At 44.2% G+C, this 11,618-nt stretch overlaps 1 protein-coding gene across 2 annotated transcripts; it reads right to left on the bottom strand.

Annotated features, from left to right (window-relative positions):
- Positions 1-447: 447 nt before the first annotated feature.
- Positions 448-10,674, bottom strand: LOC124037521 (creatine kinase U-type, mitochondrial-like). 2 transcript variants are annotated; one of them, XM_046352310.1, is made up of 10 exons: positions 10,518-10,674; positions 8,362-8,581; positions 7,113-7,311; positions 5,880-5,975; positions 4,861-5,082; positions 4,642-4,727; positions 2,929-3,052; positions 2,684-2,818; positions 1,930-2,055; positions 448-609 (listed from the first exon to the last, which is right to left on the bottom strand). In XM_046352310.1, exons 2-10 carry the CDS (start codon positions 8,508-8,510, stop codon positions 502-504), a joined length of 1,245 nt encoding a protein of 414 aa, XP_046208266.1. In that variant the 5' UTR covers positions 8,511-8,581; positions 10,518-10,674; the 3' UTR covers positions 448-501. The 2 variants fall into 2 exon arrangements, with proteins under 2 accessions (XP_046208266.1, XP_046208267.1); XM_046352311.1 differs by lacking the exon at positions 10,518-10,674 and having other exon boundaries at positions 8,362-8,733.
- Between the last annotated feature and the right edge of the window lie 944 nt (positions 10,675-11,618).

Below are 11,618 nucleotides of genomic sequence, written 5' to 3' on the forward strand. Positions count from 1 at the left end.
TGGGGATGGGACAGAGGTTGGTAGGAAGAGGTATATCTGGGTTGGGAGGGGGTTAGTCTATTGGGAGGGGGGGTTAGTCTATTGGGAGGGGGTCTATTGGGAGGGGGAGGGGGTTAGTCTATTGGGGGGGGGGTTAGTCTATGGGGGGTTAGGGGGGGGGGTTAGTCTATTGGGGGTTAGTCTAATGGGAGGGGGTTAGTCTATTGGGAGGGGGGGGGGGTTAGTCTATTGGGGGGGGTTAGTCTGTTGGGGGTGGGGGTTAGTCTATGGGGGTTAGTCTATTGGGGGGTTAGTCTATTGGGGGTTAGTCTAATGGGAGGGGGGTTAGTCTATTGGGGGGTAGTCTATTGGGGGTTAGTCTATTGGGGGGTTAGTCTGTTGGGGGGTTAGTCTACTGGGAGGGGGGTTAGTCTATTGGGAGGAGGGGTGGTTAGTCTACTGGGAGGGGGGTTAGTCTATTGGGAGGGGGTGGTTAGTCTACTGGGAGGGGGGGGGGTTAGTCTATTTCCTGACCGGCGGAGGGATCTTGATGTCCTGACCCTTCTCCAGCTTCTTCTCACATTCGATCAGGTAGTTGACGCCGTCCACCACCGTCTGCACTAGCTGGACCTGATCACAGAGAGCGACAGTGGGCGTGTTAGCGAGCGACTGCATTGCAGAGGCATGACAGATCTCACAACATCTAGGTAAGGGGTTTAGCATATCAGCTAAAGCACATCATATGATATTGGCCTAGCAAGCTGATGCCCGTTGGCACAGTCGTGGACGTGGCACGCAACCAAAGCCTGCGCGTGTTTGAGATCGACTGCATTGCGGCCAGCCAGTGGCCAAATCACTGATCTACGAATTATCTTACATCCCAAATAACTAGTCATTATGTGATCAAGTTTAGTGATCAGAATTCTAAGCCCTGCTCAAACGAATCCCCTCAATCATGTGGACTGAGCGATTGTGGAGGGTCAAAAGTTCTCTCTCTCTTGCTCTCCACGTTTTTTTTCTCGCACACTACGGTATTCGTTTCTTCACTCTCTCAAACTTGCCCTTCCATTCCTCACTGATTGGTCCTGGAGAGCTGCAGTGTATACAGGGCTTTCATTCCCAGTGCTGTAATACCTCATTCCTGATTCAACTGATCAACCACATCTTGACTAGCTGAATCATGTGTGTATGTGTGAAAGCACAGTGTTATTAGAGGATCTACCCCCCCCCCCCCTTCTTACCATGCATTCACCCATCATACATCCCATGTTAATAATCCCATCATTACAACCCATGTTAATAATCCCATCATTACAACCCATGTTAATAATCCCATCATACAACCCAGGCATGACAATACTGATGATGAGTCCCACCGTACAGAATAGTGACGTGTACTTGACTTATGTCTCCCATCCAGACACAGGAGAGGGTTAAACACAGGCATGACGGTCTCTCTCCTCAAGACATTCCTCAAGCCTTCCAGTGCAACCCATAGCCGCATCTCAATAGTCTAAAATGGATTCCTCTCTCATATCCTTTCATTCACTTGACTGATGGGTAAAGTGAATGGATTTGCTACACTCCCCCTACCATCTGTAATGGGTAATAACTTTGACTTGACTCAAGCCTTTGGCTCCTCCTACAAGGAGCGGAGGCTACTGAGGAATGTCCTCCATCTCGATCCCTTCTGGGAAAATTTTGCCCGGTCGTACCAGTTGTAATGACCAAGTGAATTTATTTTGCATGGCCTTGTAATGTAGCGTACGCCATTTTAAACAATTGAGATGCACCCAGTAGCTGTGTGGGATGACATTTCTCCTAGGTACAGATCTAGGAACAGTTTCCCCTCCTTCTAAACCCAACTGAAACCATTAGTAGTGGGGGGAAAAAAACATGAAACCAACCCAAGATCAGTGTCCAAACCTAACACCATGTATTCCCCATTACCTCTGACTGGCCCAGTCTGTCCAGGTTGGAGATGTCGAAGGTGCTTCCCACGGCTGCAGTGTCCACTCCCCCGGTTCCTCTCTTCTGCAGTCGCAGGTTGTCCAGGATCTTAGTGAAGCGAGGGTCCTGCAGGTTTACCAGACAGGAGTCACTTTTAGTAGACGCCCAAACAGAAAAACGGTTGGAAAATGGAGAGATACCATCTCATCGCTCGTTTACCCCTTTTTATATATTTTTCTGTTACGGTGTACCCTAACAAAGAGGAACATTCAGAAGACGATGGGTGGTGGATGACTGGCTCGTGGGGATCATATTGATCCCTGGTTTAAGGGTATAAGTCTCATTCAAGTCCTACCATGGAGGTCTGGAGTACTGCTGGTTTTCGGTTCAACCTGATCATTAATTGCACCCACCTGGTGTCTGAAATCTAAATCAGTCCCTGATTACAGGGGAAGAAGGGTGAAAAAAGAAGTGGAACTGGCTTCGAGGTCCAGATTTGAATTTAAGAGGTTTGTGTATTTAAGAATCTGTATTTGGAAAATCCAAAGATAGCCTGTGGGTTGGGGAACGACATGGGTGGCAGGTAGCCTAGCGGTTAAGAGCGTTGGGCTGGTAACCGAAAGGTCACTGGTTCGAATCTCCAAGCCGACGAGGTGAAAAATCTGTTGATGTGACCTTGAGCAACGCACTTGACCCTAATTAGTTAACCCATGTCAATGTAAAATGCTTGTTGGTGCTCTTGATTAGATGTTACCTTGCTGAGCTTGGGCAGGTTGACGTGTACTCCAGCACGGAGCCCAGTGCCCAGGTTGGAGGGGCACGTAAGGATGTAGCCCAGTCTCTCATTCCACATGAACTCCCAGCCTTTCTCCTGGATCAGCCTCTCCACCTGAACAAACCTTTCACTTTAGACTAGATGGAAAAATATTCAATGACATCTTTATTTGTCTTGCATACATACACCAGCAGCCACATAATGGTGTGTGTGTGAGTGCGCACCTCTTTCAGGCCTGTGCAGAAGCGGTCAAACACTCTCTTCATGTTGCCTCCCTTCTCCATAGAGATGACTCTGGTGTGATCCTCTTCATTGATCCAGATCAGGAAGGTCTTTGTGTTGTTATGCCTGGGTTTGGTACAAAGGAGTAGCGAGGGTTGAAAACACAAAACGTATCAATACTAATTTCAAACTAAATAAAAACTACACAAAACACACTCTTAATTATCAATACTTGTGTAGTGCTTCCTAATGCAATGGGATCCCAGCGCTCCCACCAGCGAACGTAGACTATTTTAGAGGAGCTGATCACGATCATTGATAATAAAGGCCTCTGAGGAAAATAATTTATTTAATAAATAGAAGGTTCTGCTTCTCCTTTCTGTCGGTAATCAGGTTTGATCCGGGTGGTCCAAAAAGGAGCTTAGAGCATTCCTCAAATTGAGTTAAACTATTTATACATGACAGAGAGATCATTTCTCCATCCTCTATTGCACCAGCTAGAGTTAAATGTCCAGGTTCCATACGTTATAACTTCATTGAGGCGATGGTGGCGGTAGACAGTATTGCCGCATACACAATAATCAAATTGCATTGTAATGGATACAGTATTTCCATATAAGCAAAAAGGTTCATGTAATGCAATGCATTATAGACAATGGCATATTTGCCCCATTGGCCTCCTGAAAACAATTAGAGACTTGAATGAAGTAATGGATAGGTCTGAAGCCAGGAGAGCAGAGAGAAGCATGAAAGGAGGAGAGAGCTGTCCGAACATTTTTAATTTAGAGCCCAGAGGATGAATTATAGAGGAGAGGCTGGCATGCTGTAGGGGGGTAGAGAATGGCTGGAGCAGGCCCTGGCAGGGTAGCGGTTGGCATCAGGCTATTTCTGGGCACCAACTGAAACTCAATGCGGAGAGGGCATTGTCTGCATCACTAATGTACATCTATGGCTCAGTCTACAGGAGAGCCTATGGCTCAGTCTACAGGAGAGCCTATGGCTCAGTCTACAGGAGAGTCTATGGCTCAGTCTACAGGAGAGTCTATGGCTCAGTCTACAGGAGAGTCTATGGCTCAGTCTACAGGAGAGTCTATGGCTCAGTCTACAGGAGAGTCTATGGCTCAGTCTACAGGAGAGTCTATGGCTCAGTCTACAGGAGAGTCTATGGCTCAGTCTACAGGAGAGTCTATGGCTCAGTCTACAGGAGAGTCTATGGCTCAGTCTACAGGAGAATCTATGGCTCAGTCTACAGGAGAGTCTATGGCTCAGTCTACAGGAGAATCTATGGCTCAGTCTACAGGAGAATCTATGGCTCAGTCTACAGGAGAGTCTATGGCTCAGTCTACAGGAGAGTCTATGGCTCAGTCTACAGGAGAGTCTATGGCTCAGTCTACAGGAGAGTCTATGGCTCAGTCTACAGGAGAGTCTATGGCTCAGTCTACAGGAGAGTCTATGGCTCAGTCTACAGGAGAGTCTATGGCTCAGTCTACAGGAGAGTCTATGGCTCAGTCTACAGGAGAATCTATGGCTCAGTCTACAGGAGATACAAGCTAGTGGACATTGCCACTTTGCAAGAAGGAAAATCTCCATAAAGAAGAGTCCTGATGATGTGTAGCACCAACTATATGCAAATAATAACTTAGAGACAATAATCAAAATCCCCTCTTACCCTTATGACCACTAAGGTTCTGTATCTATAACCAACAGGTGCTTACCAGATACCGCGTGCATCTGGCCAATCACGGGCCATCCCCGAACAGGTCAGCAGAGGGGACACGGGTTTATCGAACAGGAAGTGGTCCTGTGTCAACACAGTAGAGACAGGAAATGCTGTCTTAATGAAAGGGGAACAACATCAATGCCTAACAAAACATATCTGCTATTGTTTCCCTCCTGTCTTTTAGGTCTTCCAATGGATTGGCATCCTGACTCACGTCAATGAGCTGCTGCTGCTCCTGGTCTGTCATGTGGGTGAGGCTGTAATATGTCCCCGCCAGGTCTCCCTTCAGGCCAGCCAGGGCGTCCACCACCACCTTCTCCACCTCCCGGCGCTCTGCCCGGGTACATGCCGGGGGCAGGCTCAGTCCCCTGATGCTACGGCCCGTCCTGACCCGCGACGACAGCACATAGCGCTCGTCGAATTTGCCCGACTTGAGCTGACAGACGGAGGGAAACAGAAAAATAACAAATGGCGTAGCTATAGTAGTAAATTGTATGACAGTTAGGCCTAATATCATGAAACCAAAAAGGACATTTGTGAATGACCTATGCTCCCCAAAAAGCTAAATGGTTTAAGTCAAGGAAGTCATGACATGATTATTAATCCTACATTAGGTTCCTTTGATATGTGATTTGTATGGCATATACAGTAATTGACATTCATTGTAGCATGACATATCATCGCTGTTTGACGAAAACCTTGTGACATTTAAAAATGTTTTTATTTAAAGCAGTAACTTCCCTCAATGTACTCTGAACATTTAATTTAAGTTTCTAGTTTCAGAATGATATGTTTGTTAAAGAGAAAATATGGTCATTTGTTTTCGAATTCCTGAAAGGTTTCTATTTTGGAGACGAGAGGTTTTCATCAGACAGAAACAACATTCCTGTAATATAACGTAATGAATGATTAACGTTCCAATCTGCACAATCGATTTACTGCCTAACGATATAATGTTAGCTGGTATCACTGATTAGTATAGCGTCCAGTGAGTGAATCTGTCCACTTTCTAATGTTAAATATAGTATTATGCACCACCTAACATGGTCTGTGTGTGGTGTGACCAGATAGAGATAGTGACGTCAGAGAAAACTCAGCTTAAGGACAGCTCCACCATTCAGCCAGTTCTAGAAATCTCACTGATGAGGGTACATTGGCACCCTATTCTCTATATAGTGCACTAATTTTGACCAGACACAGCCCATACTGTTGTTTTCAGATGTATCTCTGTACCTTGCTGGAGTCCAAGTCAGTGGGATGGGTCATAGTCTGAGGGTCGTAGCCATTGTGCCTCTCCTTGATGACCGGGTCAAGGAGGTCTGCAAACACCTGAAACCCCCCGCATCAAAAATGTCATCATTATACAGTCTCTCATTTGGTTAGGATTTATAGAAAAGGAAAGGGTGATACCTAGTCAGTTGTATAGCTGAATGCATTCAACAGAAATGTGTCTTCCGTATTTAACCCAACCCGTCTGAATCAGAGAGGTGGGGCTGCCATAAATCAACATCCACGGCATTGGCACCCTGAGAGCAGCGGGTTAACTGCCTTACTCAGGGGCAGAACGACAGATTTTTAACTTGTCAGCTCGGGGATTCGATCCAGCAACCTTTCGGTTTCTGGCCCAATGCTCCTACCCACCAGGCTACCTGCCGCCACCTTGTAGACTACATTAAGAGAATCACTGCCACTTTACAAACGATTGGACAGGCTTACAGTATAGTACTGTAGTCTAGTATGATTTATACTATACCATTATGAGTTGGTGTAGTCTCATAGCAAGCAATGAAACTGATGACCAAAAGATGTGATCCCAAATGAAGGTCTCCTCTATTCTAAAACCAACACCCCTCTGGTGCAGTGGTAGTTGGTCTCAGTCTGAAATGGGACAGGGGGACTGGGTGTGCCTGTTCTCCATTGTCAGATTGAGTGGCTGGGATTGTAATATCACACGTGATCAATAGACCACTTGCTCTTCCTCATGTCAGAAAGTATCAAAACACAGAGAGTTCTCATTCATTCTTAATGTAGCTGACATAAATGTAGCCTATAGACTAAATGGGCTTTTTATGGCTTTAAGAAATGTCAAAACAAAGGGCATCTATTTTAAAAAAAGCAAACAATGAATATATACCGTTCATTCGGAAAGTATTCAGACCTTGATTTTTTCCACATTTTGCTACATTACTACCTTCTTCTAAAAATGAATTAAATTGTTATTTCCCCCTCATCAATCTACACACAATACCCATAATGACAAAGCAAAAACAGTTTTAATTCTATATATTTTTTAAACATAAAGCTCATTTGAGGATGAGGTCCAGAGGGGACATTGGATCCTCTCCTCCAATGTGCTTTGTAAGAGCAGTGAGGAACTGAGAAAATGGACAGCCTATGGCTTCACCCTGACGAAAACTATACATCTGTCATCTGCATTCAAGACTTCTAACTGCTGCCTGCTCTGACCTCGTAGGACTCCTCATCCCCTGCCACCATGCCCACAGTCTTGATGAAGGGGTGCCCGGGGTTGTCCACGCCAGTCTGGATGGCCTGGTCAAGAGTGTAGCCGTTGGGCGTGGCCTTGTCCACCAGCTTGGCATAGATGGCAGGTGTCAGGTGGCTGGCCATGCAGTTGTTGTGCTTGCGCAGGTCCGGATAGTCCGCACTGTCGGGATACATTAAATCATGCGGACAATAATTGCTAAATCATAGTCTTTGAGAACCACAAGGATAATAAAATAAATAAATAATATATAAAATATATATATAAATATATATTTAAAAAAAGCTGTATAGGAAACACCTGATTAATGACACCATTATGATAATTACTGCATAAGACTCGCTGCAATGTAGCTTAGGCTACTCAATAGCCAACAGCTACAGTGATTTCCATCCATCACTGTGTTCTAGCCTACCTGTGCTTTTCTTTTGACATACCAGTGCATGCGCGCTATGTTTAGCCTATACCTATCATAATGCGCGGTCATCACAGACACAGCAGTGCAACCATACATGCTACAATCTGATCGCAGCAGACGTCGAGCATTCGACGACTATGCTTTGGAAACGGAATATCCTATATTTCTTAATAGGCCTATGCGTTATGCAATCGGTTTGTCCAGTTTTGCATTTCGCCTCCAGCATCTTCTCTAATCGGTTTTGCGGTAGATTCTGCCTATCATAAAACCATAAAGCAGAGTTTTAGCCCAGCCCCCATGCAAGCCAAATAAGGAGAATCTAGATTCATTCTAGACCATTCCAACATGGTTCTGGAAAAAAAAACACCTGTCTATTTCACCAAATAATTAATTAGAGCTCATCAATGTAGTCTACATATTGTTGGCAAAACATTCCATCAGTAGACCATGCATTCAGAGAATTATATTATATTTATATTTCATCATTAGACATTTAAAAAAAACATGAGGCGGACTATAGCTTTAACATTTCATGAATAAAACAGGCCTAGGTCATTTATCATTTCCACAAAAAGTAACTAAGAAAGAACCTATTCGAAATAGCACATTCATTCAATGCTGCTGCTAAAATAGTCTCCAGTTTTGACAGTCAGAGAATTCAATGCATGTCAGCGTAGACTATTACTCATATATTATTGTATCTAAAACAACAGGTCTACAGAATGACAATATTTCGCCCTTGAAATGGCTGGACTGAATGTCCATATAGCGCAATAAAGGGCGTCGTGGGTTACCTGGCAGGGTACACTCTCCGTACTTGCGCTCCGGCGGTGACATGTTCACGGTTGAGCAGAAAGGCCGCTGTCAAAGACCCGGCTCCAACTAGTGACATAATGCCCACATTTCGTTTGCCGGACAAAATTCTGGCGAAGTTGTTTGCCATTGCTTTATTTCCACAGTTTCTGAGAGGTAGGGATGGATGAATGGAAGGGGAGCCTTGGTGATGCTACGAGTCTAAAAGGAAAGGAGGAAAATCAGAGAGGATAAGATGAGTGAGACTGGAGGAGGAGACCGACGCGTGGAGTGAATGCTGATTGATCCAAGTGAATGCAGCAAGACGAAGCGGCTAGACTAGGCTGTACAGCATTTGCTTTAGTCCGTGTGTATTTCACCCCTCCTTTCAGAACGCTCTCAATTCCCATACACGCCAGCCTCCTTAATCCAATGTTGGACAGTAGTTAGTCCTACTGGAATTAGTTATATATATATATATTTTTTTCCCCATTATATTGTTATTACAGATCGACAATTTAATTGTGTACATAAAACTATTGAATTGAGAAATATTAAATTAGAAATGTCATTTTGTCAAAATCAATTAGAACAAGTAGGCTCCCACACTATGTTCCCTCTAAACTGCGCACTAGCCCCGAGACTGCCGCGCACTAGCCCCGAGACTGCCGCGCACTAGCCCCGAGACTGCCGCGCACTAGCCCCGAGACTGCCGCGCACTAGCCCCGAGACTGCCGCGCACTAGCCCCGAGACTGCCGCGCACTAGCCCCGAGACTGCCGCGCACTAGCCCCGAGACTGCCGCGCACTAGCCCCGAGACTGCCGCGCACTAGCCCCGAGACTGCCGCGCACTAGCCCCGAGACTGCCGCGCACTAGCCCAGAGACTGCCGCGCACTAGCCCCGAGACTGCCGGGCACTAGCCCCGAGACTGCCGCGCACTAGCCCCGAGAGTGGTTTCTTGCAACACAACATTTTTTGTCACCTGGTCTGAAGGACTAGTGGATAAACAGGTTAATGTCCAGTCCTGCACGTTTCCCCCCCTAAAGTCTCTTGGAATGTAGTCTCATTGAACACCACACATTGACTTCTAGTGTTGGCTGAATGATAGAACAGCTATTTCCATTTTAAAATGTTATGGGATGCATTTTCTCCATTGTTTTTGATGGTAGGTCACTCTGTTAGGCATACATTGTGATACAATAGGCACAGTATCCTATTTGGCCACTGATATAACTAATTTAAAGCGAGTACAGCCTCAGCGTTGGAAGTTTGCGCTTTAACGTTTTAGAGGTAACAATGCTCACGGACAAACGTCCCATAACTAGACGCCCAAGTAACAACGCAACGCGTTATGGGTACGTGCAGTAAAGCTAACGGGTTAATCCTTAAAACCCAAATTAGAACAACTCGATGATACTCTTGGCATTTTCTTAATTGGTTTATCACATTATTTTATCAATAGGTTGGAATATGACAAACATTATGCTTTATTAACCCAAACCAACAAAACCTATAGAATGCTATTGGCGTTTGCGCAATTACACAGTAGTCTAGTAGGACCAGTCAGCATGCATCGCAGGAACCAGGAATTTAGAAAGACGCTCTGGCTTTATGCAGGCACCAAGGGCAACTATAGTGGCTAAATATATTGCTTTTGAGATACACAACGTTTAAAGATGCACACGTCCCTATTCAGCCATATGCTTAATTCAACTGAAAGGGCAAGGCAAGATTGTTGCAATACTGTATTCTGAGGGAGACTTTCAGGTAGGACTATTTAGCAGGGGATAATTCAGTAATCAAGACATGAAATGAGGAAATAGCAAATTTATACGTTATCTGATCAAAGTTCACAGGAGGAAATTATGCAAGAGAAGTTTCTTTATACAGGCATTTACATTGCAGGAGGAATGATTGCATAACATATGCATTACAATTTAGCAATCAGCAGTCTCTTATGTGGAATAATTTTGTAAAACAGCAGTCTACTACTGAATGACAAAACTGCAATAAATCATAAATTGTTAAATATAATAACATGGTATGGTAATTGAGTTAACATTCATTGCAAACCAATAATTAAAATGTGTAAAGCATTTATACATTGTAAGTTATGTGACACATTACAGATGTGAAATATATGTAGGATAGTCTCACCTTGTTTCAGTTACTGGATGGTACTGCCCATTGATGCATTTGGCAACCCCGGCAGACCTGTGAGGCGTGGTGGCTCCTTATCTCCCTTAGAGTCGATTGTGCCTTCACACATGACTAACGCCTACCAGTTAACCTGAGACACACACACACACACACACACACACACACATGACTAATGGGGTCTATACAGTCTACGAAAACAGAGCCGACCAAGGTCCGTTTGCGTCGCTCACTAGAGTTGGAAGATAAAGGGAGATGTACTTTACAGCTCTGACCTTTGAACAGGGTGATTTCAGAGTTAGACTATCAGGTGCCTTTTATCAAATATACCTGTTGATAAGGTAAGGACAAAAAAAACACACAAAAACACACCCCGACAGGTTTACTGCCCATCCACTGGGTCCAGTGATGGAGACGGAACTAAAATTGTTAGAAATAATAGGCCTAACTTGTATCTTGTTTGAAAAATTGTTACAGGTACAGAAATTAAAACTGGGAATGACAAAAAGTGGTTCAGAACATACAGTTGAAGTCGGAAATTTACATACACTTAGGTTGGAGTCATTAAAACTCGTTTTTCAGCCACTCCACAAATTTCTTGTTAACAAACTAGTTTTGGCAAGTCGGTTAGGACATCTACTTTCTGCATGACACAAGTCATTTTTCCAACAGTTGTTTACAGACAGATTATTTCACTTTCAGCAGAACTGAAAAAGCGTGTGCAAGCAAGGAGGCCTACAAACCTGACTCAGTTACACCAGCTCTGTTAAGAGGAATGGGCCAAAATTCACCCAATTTATTGTGGGAAGCTTGTGGAAGGCTAAAGTTTCCCAAGTTAAACAATTTAAAGGCAATGCTACCAAATACTAATTGAGTGTATATAAATGCATATAAACCCACTGGGAATGTGATGAAATAAATAAAAGCTGAAAGAAATCACTCTACCATTCTGACGTTTCACATTCTTAAAATAAAGTGATCCTAACTGACCTAAAACAGGACATTTTTACTTGGATTAAATGTCAGGAATGGTGAAAAACTGAGTTTAAATCTATTTGACTAAGGTGTATGTAAACTTTCGACTTCAACCAAATCCAGTTT

This window comes from Oncorhynchus gorbuscha, linkage group LG06, assembly GCF_021184085.1.
Source record: "Oncorhynchus gorbuscha isolate QuinsamMale2020 ecotype Even-year linkage group LG06, OgorEven_v1.0, whole genome shotgun sequence".
In the NCBI taxonomy this organism is placed as follows: Eukaryota; Metazoa; Chordata; class Actinopteri; order Salmoniformes; family Salmonidae; genus Oncorhynchus; species Oncorhynchus gorbuscha.

Bases quoted from the DNA above. Each gene is read 5' to 3' on its own strand.
- LOC124037521 (XM_046352310.1), bottom strand. From the start codon at position 8,510: ATGGCAAACAACTTCGCCAGAATTTTGTCCGGCAAACGAAATGTGGGC. The intron at 5,083-5,879 runs GTACAGAGATAC...TCCGTCTGTCAG, and splicing joins CTGACTTGGACTCCAGCAAG to CTCAAGTCGGGCAAATTCGA. The intron at 4,728-4,860 runs GTGAGTCAGGAT...GTGTTGACACAG, and splicing joins AGCAGCAGCAGCTCATTGAC to GACCACTTCCTGTTCGATAA.